This window comes from Struthio camelus, chromosome 27, assembly GCF_040807025.1.
Source record: "Struthio camelus isolate bStrCam1 chromosome 27, bStrCam1.hap1, whole genome shotgun sequence".
Lineage (NCBI taxonomy): Eukaryota > Metazoa > Chordata > Aves > Struthioniformes > Struthionidae > Struthio > Struthio camelus.
Window position 1 is genome coordinate 1,128,078 of NC_090968.1, and position 22,974 is coordinate 1,151,051.

The 22,974-nt window shown below is 56.4% G+C and overlaps 1 protein-coding gene across 8 annotated transcripts; it reads right to left on the reverse strand.

Annotated features, from left to right (window-relative positions):
* Positions 1–10: 10 nt before the first annotated feature.
* LOC104150775 (tetraspanin-15-like) lies at positions 11–19,237 on the reverse strand. Of its 8 annotated transcripts, XM_068920957.1 has the most exons (8): positions 18,387–19,237; positions 15,069–15,254; positions 8,734–8,808; positions 7,637–7,732; positions 5,982–6,095; positions 5,257–5,310; positions 4,485–4,601; positions 11–445 (listed from the first exon to the last, which is right to left on the reverse strand). In XM_068920957.1, exons 1-8 carry the CDS (start codon positions 18,471–18,473, stop codon positions 209–211), a joined length of 966 nt encoding a protein of 321 aa, XP_068777058.1. In that variant the 5' UTR covers positions 18,474–19,237; the 3' UTR covers positions 11–208. The 8 variants fall into 8 exon arrangements, with proteins under 8 accessions (XP_068777058.1, XP_068777060.1, XP_068777061.1 ...); XM_068920959.1 differs by lacking the exon at positions 5,257–5,310 and having other exon boundaries at positions 18,387–19,064; XM_068920960.1 differs by lacking the exon at positions 4,485–4,601 and having other exon boundaries at positions 18,387–19,064.
* Between the last annotated feature and the right edge of the window lie 3,737 nt (positions 19,238–22,974).

Below are 22,974 nucleotides of genomic sequence, written 5' to 3' on the forward strand. Positions count from 1 at the left end.
TGCAAAAAGCAACAGAAGTCACGTTTATTGCATATTAAAAAATAACAACGATAAGGAGACATGTACAGATGCTTCAAGGTGCCGAGGGAGCGAAGGACCCCACGGCCTTCCCGCGCTCACACAGCGCTTTTTTTTTTTCCCTTTTTTCACAGCATCCCTCCAGCGCTGCTTCATAATTTCCTCCCACGGCTTTTGCTCCTGCAGTGGCTCACACCTGGCTTTGGCACCCGGCGCCTTCCTCCTCCTCGTCTTCCTCGCCCGCGGCACCGACGGGCACGTAGCCCCCTTCCTTGGGCAGGCACCAGCACCAGCCCGCGCCCGTCAGGTCCAGCAGCTCCAAGCTGAAATCCCGCAGCTCGAGCCCCTTAAAATCAACCGTGTCCAGCTCGGAGTAGATATCGTCGAGCTTCTGCCAATACAGCCGGGCCATAACGAGGCCGATGACCTAAAAAACACACCGGCAGCAGAGGCGTTAGCTACCCAAACCCCCTCCCGGAGCTCTTCGCGCTTGCAAACCCAGCATCCTTTTCTCAGCCCCTTCTCCAACGCTGGTGGGCGCCGCTCCCAATTTCGAGGGGATTCGGGAGCCCTCCGCGCTCCCCAATTACTGATTTCCCAAATTCCTCCAATTACAGCCCCGAAGGCAAAGCGTTCTCGCCCCGCGCCGGCCGAAAACGCCCAAAGGCGCGAGCGCGTCGCGGCACGGCTCCAAGTCCCCGCGCAAAGGTCTGCAGCGCTTCCGAGGTCCAACCGCTTTCCCCGCCACGACCTGCGTAAAACCTCCCGTAACCTTTGGAAAAGAGCAACTTCCCGAAATCTCTGCTGTCAAAGCGACAGGTTCGTTGCTAAACTCGGGAAGGTGCCCATGCCCGATGGCCGGGCGCCGCTTAGCCCGACGCGACCAGGCGCGGGAAAACGGCAAAGAGCGGGAGGCGAGCCAGGGCTTTTGCTCCCGCTTCGGTTGTGCCGGGAGCGAGGCGGTCCGTCTGCTGGCTGCCGGGGGGGAAAAATACGCTTCAGGCCCCCCAAAATTTCCACCCGTGCAAGGGGTTTTCGAGGCGTCACCCGATGTTTTCCATAAAATGATGCAACGGTCGCGGCGAGGAGCGAGACGGCGGCGGGGGAACGGGCAAGGTTAAAAGCAGCTGCAAGGCGGAATTTGCCGAGGAGGGTGACGGGAACAATCGGAGCATTTTTAGCACATGGTCTTTTTGGCATTAACCCTTTACTCAATGCACGAGACTGGGATGGACCGTTTCTGGGGTTTTCCGGTTGTTTTGTGAACACTGCTGGCCCGCATCCTCTCGGCATGACGTTGCTTATAGCAAACCCGTAAGCAAATCGCACCCGCAGCATTTACGAGCGCGTGCCCAGCGCTATCGTTCCCTCCTATTAGCGCATCATCGCTGGAAAGATTAAACCTCCCCCCCGACAGCGCACGGCGAGCAAACCCCCGTGAAACAACGCGGCTCGGGGCCCGCACGTCATCTCTCCTCCCGGAGCCAAACGCTAATTCCAGACCGATGTTCCCGCTTAATGAAAACAACAACTACAAAAAGCTGTCAGGAATATGGATGCGTTCAATATCGCAGGCACCGAGGGCCCCGCGTTTCCCCAAAGCAAAAAGCCCTCTAACTCGCAGGCTGATTTTATTGCGTTGCAACATCGCGGAGCGTTTTATTGCAACCGAATCGAGACCAGGGCTAAAAAATAAAAAAATTAAAAAGCTGCTCTTCTTCCCTCGCTTCCCCAGCTCGTAATCATAAACCCCATGGAGCGAGGGGAGAAACTGCTCCAAACCTACTGCTCGCTGCGAGCTATAAAACCGGCGATTCTTTCCGCGCGGCGTTTGGCAAAGCACAGCAACGGCCGCTACCTCTTGAGGTCTCTATTCTGCCACTTTCCGAGCCATTTTCATGGGATTCAAATGCACAGAGGGGACAATTTCATCTAGTAGATGCAGCAACCCAGTGTTGGCAAGGACGGCAGCATCCCTACAATAGATCCAAGGCCCTTTCCATCCCTAGGGAGCATTATAGATATGAATACCAGCATATATATATACATATTGCATCTATAAATTGCAGAGACAGATATCTATATATACACACACACGCTTATCTCTTGCTACGCGTGCAATCTGCACGGGTCACGTCATACAAATTTTGGTGGCACCCCAGGTCTGGGACGCGCCGGGCTGGCAGCTATGGGGAAAAAGCGCGCGCCACAAAGCGGCCGAACCCAGCCCTGAGCCTTGATACCGGCTCTCAAAAACTGCTGCCGAGGGGAAAACGCTGCCGCTATCAACACCAACGTGCAAACGAGTCTTCAGGTTCCTGCCACCTCAGTTTTTCTGCTTTTACGTTACAGCCCAACCATGAAGGCTTGTGCCAAACCCAGGAGTTTCCCGCGGGGGTTTGCAAGTCCGCGCCAGGGGATCGCTTGGGCAAGCCGCTGAGAGCAGACGAGAAACCCGTTATTTACTTCCCCAAGCTAGCAATTATTTCTAGCTAATGGTGACAATAGTTTTAAGTCAGTGCAATATCTTAATTAAGCTTCCGGCGCTGGTTTGCTGTAGTGCTAAGCGGGAACGCCGCTGCTCCCAGCTCATCGCCCCGGAGCGGGGGAGTTAAGTACATATCGCACCCGGTGCTGCACCTGGCCGAGCAAAGGTGATACAAGGTAGGGCTTACGCGTCCCATAGACTGAAGAAATCAGTTTATGCACTGCTATTACTCTAAAGCACGAAGAGCCATCTTATATTACGAGGGAACGTGGCAGCTCGCTGGTGGGCTCGCTCTTCCCACGCCTGCGCACGCCTAAAAGGGCTTTTTTCCAACTGCTAAATACAAGATTTTAGGGTTTTTTTTTTTTTTTTGCCTCCCGTCTGGCATTTCAAGTGAGAGAGCAGATCCAAGCGGACGCGCCGTCACGGATCCGCCGGGAAAAACCCGGATTTAGCAAAGCCCCGGCGCCAGCCTCGCCTGGATGCGAGGCAGCTGCAAAGCGGCCGGCACCGGGGAGGCTCCTCCAGAAGAGGAGCCCCGAAAGCCCTTTCCAGGGTGATCTGTCAGGCAAGGCTCGTTTGGACTTTTGCATAAGTAGGGGGGGGAAAAATAAAAAACCCCAAAAAAACCTAAGGTGGAAAGCAGCAACGCCATCGCGCATGAGAGCCGCGGACGGGTGACAGCGAGGCGAACGCAGCTCCCGCTCCTGATAGAGCGGCGAGACAAGCTCTGGGCACGGAGGGAAGAACCCGTCTGCCCCCGGGGGTCTTCTGAAAGCAAAACTTTCTGCAAAAACAAAAAACAAACAAAAAAAAACCCCAAACCCCGCTTTCTTCGTGCAAACCTCGCGGGTTTGCTTCTTGCCCGCCGGGGCGGCTGTAGGAGCTGGGCCACGCTAAACGGAAGAGCTGAGCGATGTCGAGCTTTCCCGGAGCTAACCACGTGAAGGGCCAGCGTTTATCTTCTGTTGGCTCCTTCCTCCCGCAAGCTGAGGTTTATAAGCCAGGGCTCTCTGTGGCGCTCGCCGAGCGCAGAGGGAAAAACCCCTTCGAGTCCCCTCTTCCGCTTCCCTCGACGGTCTGAGAAGAAAATCGGAACAACTCAGGCGTCCAAAAGCAATGAAATTACAAGCTCCCCGCCTTGCAAAAAAGGGAGACTTTGGCCGCGGCGGCGATCGGCGCGCCGGCAAACGTGGAGCTCGCCCTCGCCGGGGAGGCGCTAAGCGGCGCCGGAGCGGCGCTCCCGGCGGGCAACGCGTACCCGCCGCGGGGCTGCTGCTTGCTCGGCAGCCGCCCACAGCTAGGGGCTTTCGAGAGCGATGAGCTATCGGAGCGAACGCGAGTCTTGCTGAGGACCGCGGGACGACGGCGGCGGCGGCCGCCCGCCCGCCGCGGGGACCGAGGGCTCGGAGGCGCTCGGCCGCAGGCGCGGACGCCCCTCGCCGAGCGGCCGCCACGAGGCTGCTCCGTCCCCAAGGCTGCATCCGTCGGCCGCGCTCCGTCCCACCCGCGCCGGCCGACCTGGGAAGCTCAGCCGGGGTCCCCGGCGGAAAGCGAAGGAAGGTGACTACGTCCAGCGAGGCGGGCGGGAGGAAGAGCTCCAGAATTAACGCTTTTCCAGAGTTTCCCAAAGCAGGCGCGTCCAGGGATCGCCCCCCGCCTCGGGCGCCGAGCTGCTTCAAAAGCTCTCGGCGGTCGCTGCCCGGGCTCGCCGCGAAGGCCGCGGACGGCGCGTCCAGGGGCCAAGGAGCAAAGGCCGAGGACGCCGGGCTCCTTTCGGTCGAAGGTGCGTTTCCGGCGCGCTGAGAGCTCCTTCGGATCCTCCCTCGAACTCAGGCCGAGGCACGAGCGAGAAAGCAACGCGGAGCAAAGAGCCCCGACCCCGCGCCGCGGCGGGCGGCGGAGAAAACCGGGTAGAAAAAACCACCGCGCACCGCCTCTCCCTTCCCGAAAAGGAGGGGAGGGACGCGGCACCCACCTGCGGGAGCAGCAGGGCGCAGACGATGCCCGCGGTGGCCTCCACGTTGTCTTTGAGCCACAGCCCCACGGCGTGGACGCAGCCCCGCACGTGGATGACCTCGAGCAGCTCCAGGCGCTGCGAGCGGAGGGCAAGGACGCCGGTCAGCCAGGGCGAGAGCCGGGGCAACCGACCAAAGGGAAGGGGGACAGGGGGAAAAAAGGGAAAAAATGAGTCAAACGGGTGCACCGAATCGGGCTGGAAAGCCATAAATCAGTGCGTGCCTCCTGCTGCTCTCCAGTGATTTATCAACGCGAAACCTGTCTCAGCCCTTCATCTTCCCTCCCCGAAGGCTGTTTCCGCTGAAAGCGAGGAACTAAAGCTATTAACTTGTCTGGGGAGCAAAAGGAAAATACATATATATACACATATATACACATATATATACATATATATACATATATATATATCTATATCTTGATCTGATTCTTGGGCAAGAAACCCCCAGCAGGCCAGCCCCTGCTTTGAGGCCGTGCAGCAGGAAAAAGGAATTGGGAAGAAAACGTAATAATTGCCCCAAAGTTCTAGGGAATTAGCAAGCCTGAAGGACAAAATAATAAGAATAAGAATAAGAATAATAAGAATAATAAGAAGAAAGTATTCCCGGGTGAAAAGCAGCGCTGTGATTTTCACTGAGCTTTTGCCTTTGGGGGAGGATGTGATTTCTCGTGCCCAGGGCAGGAGGTCGCCCGAACGCATCTGCGTCCGGAGAAAGGGGGAAAGCGTACGTCACCTCTTTACCGAGCGTCCTGTATCCGCACAGGGTGTTGACGACTTCCCCGGGCGCCTGCCGACCAACGGAGAAGCGGGCCAGGCTGAGAGAACGGAAGCAAAAAACACCCGAAACTCCCCTCCGTTTTCTCCGCCTCCCCTCCCTCGCGGCAAAGGGGAATTTAGCGGCGACGGGACGCGCTGGACCCTCCGGAGATCGGGTCGGGGTTTCTCCGAAGCCTGTTTGTTTTTGCAAACAGGGGTTCGCAATGAAGAGAAACGCCGTTTCCCGCGGCGGCTGCGGGAGCGAGGGCACCGTTCCTCGCAAGGGAGAGGCTGTTCCCGGCGCGGGCTGCAGCCCGGGCGGCGGCGTTTCGTTTGCTGACTTAGCGCCCCAAATTGCAGGCACGGAGCGGGTGGAAAAATACAGGAGAAAAAAGCCGGCGCCCCTCTCCAGCGCAAAGAAAGGGCAAATACGTGAATTTCTAATCCCATCCTTAAGAGCCGGCAAAGATGCTTAATCAGGGCGCTGATCAGAGGTGAGAATTATCACTGCCGCTCGTTGGCACGGCAGACTCCTGCTCGTAATTAACACCGCTCAAATTTCCCCCTTTTTTAAGCAAAAAAAAACCCCGCCGCCACGGCTAAAAAGGGGTCTGCTTTTCCCGCGTGACCTTGCGAGACGCAGGCGCGTCGGAGCGGAGAAGCGAGGCTGGTTTGGGTCTGCGGCCGAGCCGTCCTCCGTACCTTCCTGACGCAGCACGTGTAGGGCACGCCGCAGGCCAGCGGGCCGCTGCCGTTGCACGAGTGGTACCGGTTCACCCGCCAGTCTTGGTACTCGTCGCCGCCGCAGCAGGAGAACTGCAGAAACAGGGCAAAAAAAAAAAAAAAAAGGAAAGAAAAGAGAAAAAAAAATTGCAATGACCAAACCCGAGCGTTTGCAGCCCGCCGGCACATCCGTCAGCTACTTTTGCAGGGCTAAAAGCGTTGCCGGGCTAAAGGGCGCTGTTAGACGCCGCAAGTCTAACAGGCGTTTCTCTCCCCGTCAGGTTAAATCAGAGCTCGGACGGTGCAGCTACAGAAAGAAAAAAAAGCTACAAAGGAAAAGCTGGGGTTTTTTTTTCCTTCGGTTCAGAGAATAGGAGGAGGGAGGGAAAAAAGAAAAAAGGACTTTAATGACACAGTCGTTTTCTGTTCCCTGCAGGATAAAAGCAGGCTTTTTATATAGCAAGTCATCCCAAACCCGTTTGCAGCTTCCCCGCGGTAAGAAAAGCCTCACGGGCGGCAGGCAGGAGAGGTGCGTGCTTGACAGCACACCCATATACACACCTATATACACACCTATATACACGCGCGCACATATGTCGCGATATATTCACTAACCAAGCACCCAGAATAGGCATCTACAGGCAAAGCTGATAATTTGGGCCATAATCCCGGTAACGCATCACTGCCCGGCGCTTTGTTCTGTTATGCAGGAAAGGACCGGTCGCTACTCGTTATTTGTTATTAAGGGATAGCGGTTTAAGCGCTGGTTTAAGTGGAGGCAGCTGAGTCTCACTTAGAGCATCGCTCAAGAGGGGTTTAAGGCTCGAGGGCTACAATCACAGCGCCGCAATTTCCCGTCCTTTGTTTTAGCCCGGGGGCGGGGGGAGAGATTCGGGATGAGCATCTCCCCTGCAAAAGCTTTGAATACAAGCTCAAGCGGGGAAGCAGAAAGAAAAACGTTGTTTAAAAAAAAAAAAAGGGTGGGGGGAGAGTATGCGAACGGCACACCTCGCCTTTGGAGATACGGAAACCTGCCCGGAAAGATCTCTGTTTTTTCCAGGAGATTTGCAGCCCCAGAAAAAGTCTCACTCGGGACCTCGGCGTGCATTTGCAGACTGCTCGCGCGGAGACGGCGGGGGGGGGGACCCGAATTACAGCGACCGGGGCAAAAACTGTAAAAAGAGATGAAGATCGGAGCCCCAAAGCGATCGCGGGTCGAGACAGCCCCGGCCGGGCACCCAAGGGACGGGGACGCGCTCGGCGGCGGCGGCGAGGTCTGACGCCTCGGGCAGAGGTTAAGCGCGCTTTGTGTTACGTCTTGTTCGCTCCCGAGAGACCCTTTCTCGGGAAGCAGCGCGTTAAACTGAAAAGAAAAGAAAAACCCCGCTATCGATTTCTTCCCGTAGCGATTATCTCGCGGCTGCTTCATGACGAGTTTCGGAAGCGTCGCTGCGCGGACGGCGGCGGGGAGGGAGGTTCAGCTGAAGCCCTTGGGAGAAAAAAATACATGCGTGCGTGCGTGTGTGTGTGTGTGTATATCTATTTTTGAGATATATACGGATACCTTAAGATATACACACATATATATATTTTTATATATGACCTCCCACCCTCCCGATGACGCAAACACCGACCTTTTCCTGCACAAAGTCCAAGATGTTCTTGAAGTCGAGGTCGTCGTAATAGTGCCGAATGCCCTCTCGGATGCTGGAGTGGAGAACCGCGTTCATCTGAGGCGGCGGGGGGGGGGAATAAAACCACAGAAAGACGCGGCTCGCACGGGGAAACGATGCCGGGAAAACACGGCGAAACGGGGACGGACGGGCTGACGGCGAGCGCCTCCGCCGCGTAGCGGGGCAGGAACCCAAGCTGCCGCCGCCCCGTCTCTCGGGGCGCGAGGTTGGTCGATTACGTTGAACTGCCGCGGCTCGTGGGGCTGGACTGAAGGCGGCGACGGGGACCCGATGTTGTCCGAGGTGCTACGCGGGGTCCGGCCGCCTCGGCAGGGATGCGACCTGCCTCTTCTTTCAACCCTCTCCCCCCCCGCAAAAAATAAAAGAGCTGCCCGGAGGGGCCCCCAATCCCAGCGCTTTGGGGACCGCAGGCAGAGGGAGCAGGGCGGGTTTCGCGCCGACGGGCACGAAAACGCGGCAGTGTGCGCATCTCCTCCCCGGCAAAGCATCGAGCTGTTTGCACGTGGGGGATCGATTTTTAAAGCCTTTAAGGACAGATATTAGATTTTCTGCTCCCGCACCGGGCGCTCTTTGAGCCGGCAGAGATCGCGATCCCCCGTTTAATCCTTTGATCGATTGCGATGGCAAGCCACAAATCGAAAGCGGCAGGGCTTCTCGGGCCGAAGGACACCCGTCGGGAGCGTTTACGACCTGTCCGGTTCAGCCATATCTCAAAATACCTCTCGCCACTGCAAGCCGTCGCTCAACACAATCGAGGCAAGGGAAAAAACCCAGTCGTTGGCTGGCGCGGGGGCTCCGGGTGCTGCTGCGCATCCCCGAGACCGCGCGGGAGACGCGGTCCCAGGAGAGACGAGCAACGCAAAGCGCCCTGCGCCAAGGGATGCTCAGGACCGGGGAGAAATCCCCACCCTGACGCTAGGCGGGACGGCCCCGCGCAAGCGGCCCAAGCGCCGGCTGAGCGCGCGCCCTGCTCCCGAGCGAGCGGGTGCCGCTAATTTCCTTATTCCCCCTCCCCAGGATGCTTTAATTGCGCTCACCTTGTTCTCAAAGATGATCTCGGCGAGTATCAGCAGCAGCTCCGCGACGAAGAGCGCCAGGAGGATCCAGAAAAACTGCGCGGGGGAAGAGCGAGGGATTAGCGCGCCGCACGCGGACAGCCCCAGAGCCCAAATCACAGCCTTTCACTACGCTCTCCCCGGCGAGCTGCAACGATCCCGGTCCCACCGCGGGAAAAAGCTTTCTCCCTTTTGGGAAAAGCAGCAGGACGGACGGACGGACGGCAGCAGAGTCGGATTGATGCTACTTCTCTCGCTTCTGCCAAAATGGGCAGTGGCGACAAATTGGGCTGGAAAGCAACGTTGAAACGGTTAAAACTAGAAGGCCTGACGTCCCCGCAGCCATCACCCGTCGTCCTCCCAACACCCCGCTCCCTGCCCGAGGGCCGGCGTCGGGGGATGACGTCTGGCTTTGCTAAGGACGCGCAGCTGGTTTTGCCCTGCAAACCGTCTCCCCAAGGCTACGTCGCTCGGCGCCCTGGGCGAATCGCCGGAAAAGGTGGGTGGCACGTTCCCGGGCGCAACGAGCTAAAGCCCAAAAAGCGACTTCAAAAAAGGGCAGGTAATTCATGAGCCCGATGTTAATCCTGACCGCTGGTTTACGAGCGCGTCCTGGCTGCAAAGCGGCGCTCAGGGCGAGTGTCCCCAGGACCTGTGCGCCCAGAAAGGAGTTACCGAGCGCGGCGAGACCAAAATACGGCAAAATACCACGGTTTTACTCAGCCGGCCCCGCTCGAGCGTGGTGCCGCACGTGTTTGCTAAGAGCCACCCAGCACGACTGCCCCGGAAGGAACAGCCCCGCTTGCCTCGTTACCCAAATGAGTTTATAATGGGCTGGGTGCAACTAGGCAGGGAATCCTGTATTTGCAGAAGACAACGAACCAAACCTCCCAGCTGGTGTTTTGCAGCTGGAGATGCTGCCCGGATTCCCGCGCACGTGCGGGAAGCGATGCAAGGAAACCCAAGAGTATATCGGATTTCTAAAAGTCAGCGGGATGCAGCTTGGAAAAGCAAAGCGAGACGCCTCCAAAAGCACAAAGCCTGCAGCTCCTTCCAGAAACTCTGACTTTTAATCCAAGAGGCCCCGTGCGTAGGATGCTCGATGTATTTTTTCTCTATTCTTTCTAAGGTCTTGGCCATTGCACGCTGTGCACCGATTTCTCTGTCGCCCACTATCTCTCTCCGGATCCTCTGTTTCCTTCTTTTGATCCAAATTTCTACTGCGCGGCTTGTCAAGTCACGGATCTAAAACGCAAAATTCCTACAATCCTATTCAGCCTACTCTGTGCGTACTGAAATCAAGCTTGACGTTGCAATCCCAAGGAGCCTTGGCTGGTTGGCAAACAAACGTGGGTCTGTTCTGCATAAATCCGTGGGATTTCCGGACAACGCGCGGCACAACCGCTCTTCGCAGGATGCCACCGCGTTGCGACGGAGCCGCTTCAGCCCCTGTATCTGCGTCCCGTGTTCGAGGGCAAACTGCCGGCCGCATCCGCGACCGCGCAGGAAATTCTCGCCAGCTTTTGCAGGGAGAAAACAGCCCATAAAGCTTTCAGCCACTCATTTGTCTCACCCGAGATGGCCGAAGCGGGGAAAAATTTCTCGAGTCTTATTAAATTAACGCTCGCCGGAGCCAGCTCCCTTTACAGAGCTCATCAATCCCAACCGTCGCGATCAATTATCCCATTTAATTCGCCCAACGACTTTGGCAAGAAAGACCAATCGTCCCTACTCCGGCACCTCCAAGCCGCTCTTTTACCGGCTCCTTCCCTCCTTTCACGAGCCTCCGGCGCCGTTTTCGTTCCGGTTAATCTTGCCCGAAGCCAAAGCGAGCGCGGGAGAGAGGCACCCGGGCCCCGAGGGGCAACGGCAGAGCCGCGTCCCGGCCCGCCGGCAGAAAAACCGCTCGCTCCGAAGCGGCTGGATCCCGACCCAAACTCTTGCTGGGAACCACCCCTTCAACCCTGGCAGAAGCGATATACAGGATATATGTTATATATATGCAGATAATTGCACGTATATGCGTGTCACGTGGGTGGATATGCGTCGACGCACGCACCTCGCTTTGCACCTCGGAAGCGTCTCCTCCTTTTTTCATCTTTTCAGGCGAGTCAGAGCCGAGGGGCAGGTGCCACGGGAAGGTCTGGGTGCGCCGAGGCGGCGGCACAGGGATTAACCCCCAGGGATTTAGCGGGGAGCCAGCCCGCGCTTTTGCAGGCTCCTGAGCTCCGGCGCGCTCGTGACACCTGGGGCCGCACGACGAAGGCGGAAGTGTCAAAAATGCGACGTGCAGACCCAAAACCCCCATTTCACATCCCTCCCCCCGGCCGGCGGTGAAGAAACGCCTGCGATCCAGCTTCTCTTCCTGCAAAGCCCCATCGTTTTTCCTAATGAAGTGCTAGAGCTTTCTCCCACGGCGAGCTGCTCTTTTTAAGGTTTTTCTTATGTGTGGTTTTTTTTTTTTTTTTTTGGAATGACACTTGCAAGTAGCTCTTCCTTGGAAAAAAACAAATACTTGTTTATTCCTGCACGTAACTCAAGCTTTCAAGGTCCCTTTGAAGAAGAAAACAAAGCAAAACAAAACCCAAGATCTGTCAGGAACGCCTCCCTCCCGGGGATTAAAAGAGGACGGCGAAGCCCAGATGCTCCAGCTCCGAGACTTTGCTGAGCACCTCCTGTTTCATCGATGCAGAAATAACCCTCGCTGCCTTGCACAGCGCCCAGGACATTATTTTTCCCATGCAAACTGTCCTTTTTTATTTATAGGGTGCCCAACGGCCCCTTTTTCTGCCCACCCACCGCGGCTGGGAGCTCAGGCTTGCACCAAATACGTTTTGCAGGGAGGAAACCGCAGTCCTGATGCCAAGGGAGCCTCTGCTCCCTCCAAGACTAAATCTGACCCTTTCTGCTTCGTTCCTGCTAGAAAAATCTCCTCTTTTCCCCCATCCTGGCTTTTACACCCTGCAGCTGGGCTGGGTTGCAGCCAGCATTAACCCTTCCCTGGCCGCATCCCTGCCGGCCCCGGCGGCTTGGGTGCTTTCCCCTCTCGAGGCCAAGACGAGGCACCGTTCCCCAAAACCGCGGGAAAGGAGGTTTCTATTAGCGGCGCCTTTGTGCAAATCTAATTTATTGCTGCGTTTTCGGACCAAGCAGTTCAATTTGTTCCCTTTCCAAGAGATCGCTATACCCTGGTCCCTGCCTCCCAAGCAGGAAAAATATCTAAAGGCACAATCAGTTCAAGCCTTTAAGGACTGAGGCAATTCAGGGGAAATTACCGAGACAGATTAAGCTGCTTTGATGCTATTGATACCAACTTCTCAAGACTTTGCATGGGCCAACGGTCCCCAAGCATCTTCTGCGCTCACCTTCGAGGTGCAACAGGTAGCACCGACCCCAGGGATGCTCTGGGTCCTCCAGCTGCCCTCCTTAGTGGTAAAAATTCAGCTTTCCAGGAGCCACGAAACCCCCTAATCCGCTGCAACGGTGGCTGCTGCTATCGCAATGCCTAATTTAATAACAAGAATAAGAAAGGCGCGGGGGTGAGCACCCAATGGAGAAACGCAGCAGGCTCCCGCTCAGCGGACGAGGCTTGGGAAGAATAAAACACGCCGGCGCGCTGCTCCCCACTCCTTCCGGAGCGGCTCCTAGGGAGGTGGCAAACGCAATGTTGCAAAATTGCAATAAATTGAATGCAAAAGTAGCACGGCCGGAGAAGCTTAACTCCTTTAGGTCTCCCTCCCCCCTTTTTCCCCCCACCCTGTGCAAAAGCCAAACCGGCACCAAGTGAATCACCCGCAGAAACAAGTGGCGGCAACTCAGAGCCGTGGGTGACTAACCCCGGCGAACATCAGCCCCCGTACCGCTGCTCCGCCACCCCTGGGCTCCTGCTTTGCCTCAGGCAAACGAGAAAAATCATCCTTTTTTTTTTTTTAACCGGATTGCAAAGCGCAGATTTAAAGGAGAACGAACTGAGGCCGAGGGCTGGGGGAGGACTGCGCGGCGCCTCTCGCCGGGCGCTTTTCCCACGGGGGGGTTTTGGCAGTTTTGGCAGCACGGCACTGGGAGAAACGCCTCATTTATCAACTCCCTCACTCCCCACTGCCCCAAAACACTAGAAACTTGCCCCAGAGCCAGTCTTCAAAAACTGCCGCGCGTGGGAAACTTCCCGATTCTGATTTGTGGCGCTGCACTGGCCTGATTTTTTTTTTTTTTTTTTTGGAAACGATGTTTCCTATCAGTCCAAATCTTAGGTCTGGCGCAATTTTAGAGCAGGTTTTTTTTTTTTTTTTTTTTTTTGCCTCGAACTTCCTTTTCCTCACTCATTTTGCAGGGGCAGAAACCCCCCCCACCTCCAGCTGCCAACGGACACGAGTTTTGCAAAATCAGGGCAGCAAGAACGCAGAGGAAATTCAGGACTTTTAGTTCAGCCCTTTGCAAGCAGGGCGCGGGGGTAAACGCTTTTTCCAAGCCGCCCATCTTGCAAATTTGTTTATTTACGGACAATATCGGAGTGACTATTTCTGTTTGCTGCAGTCAAGTGTGTTGGGGGGGTAAATTTTTGGCGTTTCCACATCCTCCCGCTTCGGACTTATCTTACGCAGCCGCTTTCGGGATGGGGTTGCCGCCGGCGACGCAGCCCAGCGATGCTTTAGCGCCGCTCTGCCGTAACGGAGCTTTTTCCACCCGATTTCGGCCCGGCGCCATCGCGCAAACAGCCGCTCGACCCAGCTGGGAAACCCAAAGCTTTAACGCGGCCCGTTACTCCGCTTGCTTTTATGCACAAACAGCGAAGGCGCCGGCTCCAAATCACCGCGCCGCCTCCGCGCGCCCAGCAGCCCCGGCGACCTCCCTGCGTCCGCCGCTTCCCCGGCATCCCGCGCGCGGGGCTCGCCGGGCGGGAGGCGCGTTTCGAGGCCGGAATAAAACCTTTGCAAATTCAGCGCTTTCCTGACGTTTTGGCAGCTCAAACTGCCTCAATTTTTTTTGTTGTTGTTCCCCTCTAATAAACTCACGCGGAGCGCGGCGAGCAAGCGGAGCGTTTATTGAATCGCCTTCGCTTCGGATATTAGAGAAGTAATTAAAGCGGCGCTAAGCCGGCTCGCGCGCGGGCAAGCACCTGAGATAACGACCCGAGAGGCTTGGACTGATGGAACAAGGATTAAAACCAAAACGTAATTTTGGCTGCGGCGCCTTGCAGGGCTGATATTGGAATAATTTATCAAGCGCCAGGTTCAGCAGGCTGGTAACTCCCCCGGCTGCTTTGCCTACCGTAAACCTCGTTAGATTTTTGTCCGCGGGGCGGAGGCAAAAAATAAAAAAAAATAAAACCCGTCAGTCAGCACTAAATTACGGGGACGAGCGAGAACTGCACGAGCGCGTAGACGCCCACACCTACGCCCCCGGCCTTTTTTTTTTTTTTTTTCCCAACCGGTTATTAACATCAAGCGCCATCGCACGAATTGCTTTACAGCCTGGAAACGTTTCCTTCTGAACGCGCTGGGCCGTTCTGCACGCACGTTCGTGGTTTTAGCTGGAGAGACAAGCCGGCATTTATCAGCGCCGGGAAGTTCGGGCAGGAGGATGCTCGACCTTGGCTCGGCTCCCCCGAGCGCCCGCGGGCGGTCGAGCCAGCGCACCGGTAAAAGCCGGCGACGCCGATTCACGCGTCCATCGACCGCTCCTGAAGCCGAGTTGCCTTTTCAAGGGTTTTCCCTTGAAATTCGGCAAGCAAACGGCTATTCCCGGCCGGCGCGAGGCTGCTGGACCAACGCGAGCGGCTCGGTTTCCCGCGCCTGCGGGAGGTCGCGGAGCCCCCGCTCGCCTCCGGCGGGCCCTGGAGGCTGGATGCCCCCCGTGAACCAGCCTTTGCTGCCTCAACGTTAGCAGCAAATCGACAAACGCACAAATAAATCTGCGCATCCTCGCAAAAACCCGCCGACTTCGTCCCCGGCGGGTCACCGAGGCAGCCGCTCTGCCGTCGCGCTCCTCTCCGCCGCAGGCGCGAAGCTGCTCCTGCCCGCGGGGTCGGCGGGGGGGAAAGCCCGACGCTTTATGCGACGACCCCTTGAAATCATCCTGGAAAGCCCCCGAATTTTTTTTTCCCCCCTCCCTCCCGCAAGCTCTAGCCGTCCAAGTTTTTCCCAAGCTGGGAGACGCTCCAGCCGCCCTCAGCAAAACAAGCAAATAAATAAATAAGAAAGAAAAAAAAGGCAACGCCTGCCGCCAAACCGCTTAGTTCGCCGCGAGAAAACCCCCGGGGACGAGGGCACGGCGACGCTGTCCCATCGCCTCCGCGACGGCCGGCGAGCGGTACCTACCGCCTTGAGCAGCGCGCGGTTGTCCCGGAGGCTGCCGACGGTGCCGACGAAGGAGACGCCGAACATGGTGGCGCCCAGCAGGAGCAGCATCACGGCCGGCGCCAGGAAGACGCCCTCCAGCGTCTTGTGCTTCTGCCTCTCCGCTTCGGCGTAAACCCCCACGCACAGGATGGCGAGGCCCAGCACCTGCGAGGCGAGAGCCCGAACGGGGCAATTAGCGGGTGGGGGGGGGGGCGGGAAACCCCCCCCCCCCCCAGGTCGGCTGCTGCCAAACGCAGACGCTCGCCGGGGCCAAGCAACCCGGGAAGCGCGAGCGCGCGTCCCCCTCGCTGTTCGAAAGCCTCAAACCTCAACCTTTTACTCTCCTTTCCTAATAAACCCGCCGGCTGCTGCAAACGGCGGCGCTCGAGGCCAGCCAGGCTGCATAAAGGAACATATAATTGCGATAAATCCGGCTGGAGGGCTTTTCAGCTAGCTTTTGCTGGGTTTTCCTCTGCCCCGTCTGCTGGCCCTGGAGCATCCAGATACTCATAAAATAATTTAGAGGAGCAGCCCACCCGCCCCGATTCCCACCCGCGATGCCCCCGACAGCGCGTTTTTGCCGCAGAGCCGCCAAGCCGCTTCCCTATCGATGTTTAAAGACGAGGCCACGAAAGGATAAAAAGCGCCGTAAAGCGGAGCGACAGGCCGTTCGCGACCGCGATGAAACGGGGCTCGGGGTAAAAAGGCAAGTTTCCACGCAGACGGGGCCAAAGCCCAGGGCAAGGCGCCGGGCGGCGCGTCCGCTGCTCCAAGCCCGGAGGAGGCACTCGCAGCCGGGCCGTTTCCCGCAAGGCTCCAGCACCCCGCGAGCCCCCACCGCGTTCGCTCGGACCCTCCGAGCCCTTCCTGCTCCCTTTCACCGCCCCTTCCACCCTTAATTTTCATGCACCAGCCTCACTCTTTTTTTTTTTTTCCTAAGAGATTTTTTTTTTCCTTCCTCCTTTCCTACTGTGTTCGGAGACCCTGGCTGCAGGGCAGCTTTTGGGGATGGGCTTGCACGCAGCTTAAAAAGAGCCTCTCTGAAGCAGAAGAGTCTTTATTTATTTTTTTATTTACTCAATTTTGCTGCTTTTTCAGCAATAAGCTGCTTGCGCCGCCCCGGCCGGCTCTTCTGCTCTACCCGCCGCAGCTCCGCTCTGCCCGGCCGGGAAGGGAGCGGACGTGCCAGCACAGCTCCCAGCAAAGGCAAAGTGCAAAATAAATAAAAAATAAAATAAAGAAAAACACTCGTCCCCTTCTCACCAGCCCCTCTGGGTATTTATTTCCCAATGCAACCCGGTTTACCCAGGCGTAGCCGCGGGGTCTGTCCCGCGGATATATTTCATCAAAAATCTGATCTTCTCCCTCTTTGCAGGGCAGAGGAGCATCAACAGGGCGTCTCAAGGGGTCTGGCGCCTTTCTGCTGCGGTTATACGCGTTATTGCCTCCAAAAAAAAAAAAAAAATAGGACTAACCTGTTCCCCTGGCCTGCAGCCCTCCGCCAGCTACTGCCAGCGAAGGATGGGACCGGCGCCCGCCAAAAAGGCAAGGATAAGACAATCTTACTGGCAAAACCCCCTCCTGAGGTCGACTTCCGCCTCTCCCGGCGGGAAAAGGCGCCGTCGCCCCTTGCGAAAAACCATCCGCCCGTCTGGTTTCCATCACTCTATTTTTTGGGGTCCCCCCCCCCACAAATCCAATCACTGCTGCTGTCTCCCCTTCCCAGCCTTCACGCGGCGCGGACCCAGCAACAGGAGCAGCCTGCGGCTACCGGCGCTCGGAGCCGACGAAGGCCGGTACCTGCCCCGAAACGAGAGGGTGGTTACCCGGGTGCTGCCCGACGATAACCAGGCACCCCGAGCCGGCTTTTATTTTCTGCCATTTGGCAACAAAGCGCTTGTTCAGGTTTAATTTCACACGGGCTGGATTCGCCGCGCGGGGAGCTCGCGCCCGTGATGCCCAACCGCCCTGAGGGTCCCCCGCGACTTTTCCATCCCTCCCCCCCCCATTATGCCTCTGCTGGGAAAAAAAAGTTGAATTTCTGCTTTTTCCAGCCCAAACTCACCACCAATGCTCGCGGGACACAGCCGAGCAGCCTTCGGTGGCCCGCTGTCACGGAGAGGGTGGCTAAACCCGGACGCGAAGACCCAACGCGTTTCCCCCCCCGCCCCCAAGGGGTTCAGTCCCATCATCGCAGCGCCATGCGCTTTTCGGGGGGTGGGAGCCCCCGAGAGGGAGCAGAGCTCGAGTGAAGCCTGGTAGACGCGATGCAATTAATGCCCAGAGCACAACGCCGTGCACGGCCCTAACGAAGGATGCTGCGGCTGGGGGGATGCCACGCTCCCCCCCCCCCCCCAAAAAAAAAAGAGCTAAAAACCCCTTTTTTCAAGGGCGATCGCTTGATAATGCAAACAGAAGGGGATGGGAACAAGGTCCAAGGAGGTTTTTTCCTCCCTGCTGTAACACAGATTGCTGCAAAGTGACTTTCTAAGCATTTCTCAGCACCTGAGACACTGGGGAAAAAAGGAAAAAAAAAAATGCAAAAGGCAGCAAAGGTCCCCGGGGGAGGCAGGGGGCGAAATTGGGGACAAACTCCCCCATCTCGATGCTTCCCAGCTTGCTCACACCACAGGGGGCATCTCGTTCCAGCCACCAGTGTTTTACTGCAAGGGGAAAGCGAGAAAAGCCACAGAATAAAGAGCTTTTTGTCATTAAAATAAGAAGTTACAGGGTTGATAATGCCATGATTAAACACAGCTGCCAGCAACAGGTAGGAAGGTTAAAAGGTTTCACCACTATCAATTGAAACAGCGTATTTCAAATCTCTGCAAGAAAAAGTGTAAAAGTGAAACAAGTTTTTCTTTCTGAAAGGAGGAAAAAATTAGCTTTATCCTCAGATGAATTCTTCTAGTTCACAAGACTTTAAATGGCCCCGGATGCAAAGCGTCTGGGCCCGCATTAATGCTCCTAACGTGCCAAAAACGAGGTTTATCGCCCCGGTTTCGAGAGGGGCCGCTCCGGCTCCTGCCCGCTCCCCACCGGCCGCCCCATCCCGCTGCAGATTTCAGCACCGGCCTTCTGGGGCGGGATGAAGCCGGCGTTGAAACCCGGGTCTGCACTTGGGCTGGTTTGCAAGAGCAAATTATAGGGGGAGGGGGGGGGAGGAATTAAAAAAAATTAAAACTTTGGAGAAAAGCACACTTAAGCCCCAAGCCAGTCGCCCGCCGATTTTGCACCCGCCAGGAGCCAAAAGGGCCCCGGAGGCGGTGACGCCGGCCAGGCGCCCGCAGCACCTACCGAGAAGAGGGTGGCGTAGGCGGCCAGGGCGAACTTGATGCCGTAGTAGTAGTGGCGCGAATCCCTGCAGCCGCCGGTCGGGGCCATCGGGGCGCTGAGCCGCCCGCGAAACCCTCGGACCGGGTTTAGTCTGGAGCAGTATTTAAAAAAAATAGTAGCAATGATTAAAAAAAAAAAAATAGGCGTCAGCCGCTGGGGTAAGGCGAAGGTCTCAGGTGTTCTTAAGGAAGCAGCAGAGCGGGTGGAGAGAGGGGAGAAAGCAGCGGTTTGATAGCCAAAAAAGTAATGAATCAGTAGCCAAGAGAAAAGAAAGCAAAAAAAAGCAATGGTTCGATAGCTAAAAAAAAGCAAAAAGAAAGCAATGGTTTTGATAGCAAAGAGAAAATAAAGCAGAAAAAAGGGCAATGGTTTCAATAGCCAAGTGAAAAGAAAGCAAAACAAAGCAATGGTTCGATAGCCAAGAGAAAAGCAAGCAAAAAAAAAAGGGCAATAGTTTCGATAGCAAAGAGAAAAGAAAGCAAAAAAAGCAGTGGTTCAATAGCCAAAAAGCAAACAAATAGAAGATAAAAAAAGCAAGGGTTTGATGCTGAAGCGCGGCGCGGGCAGGGCGCCCTGGGCACTTTCGAGCCCGGCGAGCAGCCCCAGCGCCGGGCGGAACGAGGAAACGGCCGCAGCCGCGCAAAGGTTTCCCGTCAGTCTCGCCTGCTTGGCCCGCTGCCCAGATGCACAGCTAGCATGCATCAATAATATGTGTATATATATATATATATATATTTTTTTTTTTTAAAGAGTGTGAAAGCAGCCTAGGAGCGACAGCCTCGCCTGCCCGGGTGCATGCCAGGCTGCAGAGCAAGTTTCCCCCCCCCGCAGTGAAATGAGGAAGAAATCGGGTTCCCCGGGGTGGTGAAAAGCACCTAGGAGCTGCGAGAAAAAAGGGGCTGGGGGGAGGAAAAAGCCCCCTGCGCGGTCACAAGGGCTGACTCTCCGCCGGGGATGGAGCAGCAGGGAAGAGCCAAAACAGGAAGGAAAAGTGACACCTTCTGCAACGCTGCAAGGCACCCAGAGATTTTTTTTTTTTTTAATGAAAACCCTAATTTCTCCAAGGAAGGCCTTAAAAGCGAGCCCTTAGTTACCACCTTTAATAATTAACGTGCCGCTCCGGCGGCCGAGCGAGGCAATCATTAACCCCAGCCTTCGGCTGCTCCACCTTCGCGGACGAGACGTTTTCCGCCGGCTTTGCCCCAAAAGCAGAGAGGACCGAGGCAGGACCGGCCGCTCGTGCTTCGGGGTTCCCATTGCTGGGACCCCACCAGCACCAGGACCGGGGCGGGGGGGGGAGGACTTCGTGAGCTTTTTGGCCGGTTTGAGCTTTTAATCAGCACGAGCCTGCATCCATCCTGCTGGAAAACCAGCTGAACCCTTCTGGCACTCTTCAGTCATTTTTCTTTATTTCTTCATTATTCTTTGCTGGTTTGCAAACGACACGCCGCACGCTCTCAATCCAAGGTACGTTTAATCCCTAACTCCTCCGCGGCCTCCTTCCCGCGCCCAACCGGTTCCCCAGCTTCGTTATACCCCGGATTAAAGCGTCAACCTGTCGAATAAACATGCTGGCAACTCCAAAGACCTTCCGCGGTGCAAAGAGACCAGCCGACTCCCCCCCGTTTTCCCAGGCAGGCGGAGATTAAACCCTAAACCTTCATCCGCGCCGCAGGTTTCCCGCAGCCGCCGCGCAGAAGAAAGCCGGCGGCGGGGGGGGACGGAGGAGAGACGGCCCCGAGGGGCGAGGGTAACGAGCAAGCAAGGCGGCGAGGACTCAAAACGGAGCGGCAACATGCCATTTTCGGATTTGCCAACCCACGCCGGGCAGAGGGGCGCGGGAACGCCGCCGAGCGCAGGGCAGCGCGCCGGGCTGCAGAGCATCGCTGGCAAGCGCCCGGGCCGAGGCGGTTCCCACGCGAGTCCGTGGCGCCCCGCGGGAAACCGGCCGAAGGTCCCATTTCTGCAGCCGGCTTGCGGCTCCGGCAATTTAATTACGGAGAAGGTGGGAAAAAGCTGCCTGTTGCGGCACTAGCTCGTCCCTGGATGGATTTGAATGCCGGCTGCATCCACCCCTTAAACTAGGCTGCCTAGATCCTGCAGAGCTGCTGGAGAGCAGGAAAAAATAATCCCAAAATCTCCCAGTCATGTGCTCAGGTGGACATCGATGGACAGATGAAGCGACAGCAACTTCGGAGATCGGGCAGATGCTGCCTGGCTGCGCTAGGATTTTGGGTGCAGAATAGCTCAGCTCCATCCCCATAAAGCATCTGCAAGGTGCAGGAGCAGCTACTCCTTCCCTTGCAGCTCCTAAAGGCCTCGGGCATTGGGTTTCCCCTGGTTTTCTCGCCAGTCACCTGGGGGTTTTTTAAGCTATCTTGGTTGCTGCTCTCCTCCAGCTTGGTCTCCTGTGTGGGAGCAAGCACACTAAGAGCTCCGTTTGCTTAAACCCCCCCCTGCACAGACACAGCAGTGCATTTAGCCCGCGCTTGGCTTTCGGCTCAGGGGTGCTACAAGTGCACTCAAATATTCTCCCAAGCCAGGGAAACGCACTCACTTTTGCACCTCCCATAGTTTGGGGTCCAGCAGGTACTTCATCATATCGCTGTGCAAAGCTTTGGTCATTGCCTTCAATATTTAATCTGCTGCCGTGAGATATCTGCCTCCAAGACGCTAAATAAATAATAAAGCTACAAGGCTGCAGAAATCATCTGGCAGCTCAGGCTGCAGGTCTGGGGGGAAGCTCTCTCCGTTCTCCAAAAAGGAATCAGAGGCATTTAATCATCCACAAGTTACTTCGAGCATATTTTTTGGTGTGTGTTTTCTTTCTTAAATGAAAAACCTTCCCAAAAACCCCCAAGCTTAAGCCGGGCACAGAAGGAGAGCCAACGCTATTAGGAAGCTGCATTTTCATTCCTACCAAATGCTCCTCGTGCAATTCACCCGGCTTTTTCCTGGAGGAGGGAAAGAAACCTCAGCGTTGGGATCAAACCTGCCCTCGGACACCGGCACGGTGGCCGGCTTCGTTGCGGCCAAGCCTGGCAGGCAGCCGCGCTCCCACCCTGCGGTGATAAAGCAGACGAAGCCTCCGATGCAATAAACCTTCAAGCAATTTCTTTTTCCTCCCCTCCAAACCGCGTGCCGGGGTAAGAGGTTGGGCCGAATGGAGCCGAGCGGCTTCCCCGTTTCACTGCAGCGCTGCTTATTCCCGCGCCGGAGTTGCTTTACGCTCCCGTACCGGCGTGGAGCGTGGGAAGCGGAGCCGCGCGAGCCCTTGCGGGGCCAAAGCAGAACCAGGCGGCGGCTGCAATCAACCCCCCGCCGACCCGTCTCACTCAGAAACACATTTTTCCGGGCAATTAAAAGCTTTTACACCTCAGGCCATCACGAGAGGGACGCGCGAGGAAGCCCGTCGCCTCCCAGCTCGCACTTGAAGCCGGCAGCGGATGCTTCAAGGTGCCTTGGAGGAGCGTCTCAAACCACCGCAATCAAATATGACCAAGGGAGGGGGGAAAACCAGCCCCTTTGCTAAGCTAGCCTAAAAAAAAACACCAGCAAGCCAAGCTCAAACCTGACCCTCTGCAACCTCAGCATTGATACCCTGCTCACGCCAGGGAGGGGAAAAAAAAGCCATCATCCAACAGTAGATAATAACCCTGGGCCTGAGCAAGATCACTATTTTTAGTGTGAATTGCTGATATGAAATGCTTATAAAGCCCAGGAGCCAGATTTTCTCCCAGCTGCCTGGGAGAGATTTTTCTCCTGGGTGCCTAAAAAACATCTCTGTGCGCCACTGACCTATAGGTGACATCGGCCTCAGTCCTCCTACACACCCAAAGCAAACAGAAGAGATGAGCACCAAGATATCCCAGATCCCTAAAAATCTCTTTATTTGATATCCTGGGCAGAGAAACAATTCGCAGCCACGGGAAGTCCTCCAACACCCAAGTTTCAGTTGGAAAGCCGGGAGGGAAACGATTGCACTAAGTGATGACGTTAGGGCAGCACGGTCCTCGCCCAAACAGGCGGAAAGGGCTGAACTGATTTGCAGCACGGCTCCAGAAACATCGATCCCAGGGCGATTTTCCAAGCACAAAGCAGATCGCCAGCGGGAAGGCCGCTTGGGCATTTTCAAGCGCAACCTGCTGCGGATCGATAGCGCCCGCAACGAGAGCCGCCTCCTACGCTTGGCCCTTGGGAATAACACAAGCACTCACGGTTTCCAAAATCCCTGCTTCTTCCATAGGCGGGGAGACAGCGCATCCAGCTCAGCCTCCGGACAAAGGCATCAAGCACAGGTTTATCCGTGCTGCTTGAGACGAAATCCCAGCGAGAAGAAAAACCTGGAGAGAGAGAGAAGGGGGGAAAAAACGCTGTTTGGTGGAGTTTATCCATCCAAGAGCACCGTCAGCAGCGCTGTACCCAGGGCAATCGGGGTTCTTTGCCATTAATCCCAGGCCATATCACACGTGCAATGTGATTCACAGCTGCCGACTCTGCACTGTTCCTTCCCCATCTCCACTTCCCACCTTCCCACCAAATCCAAGAG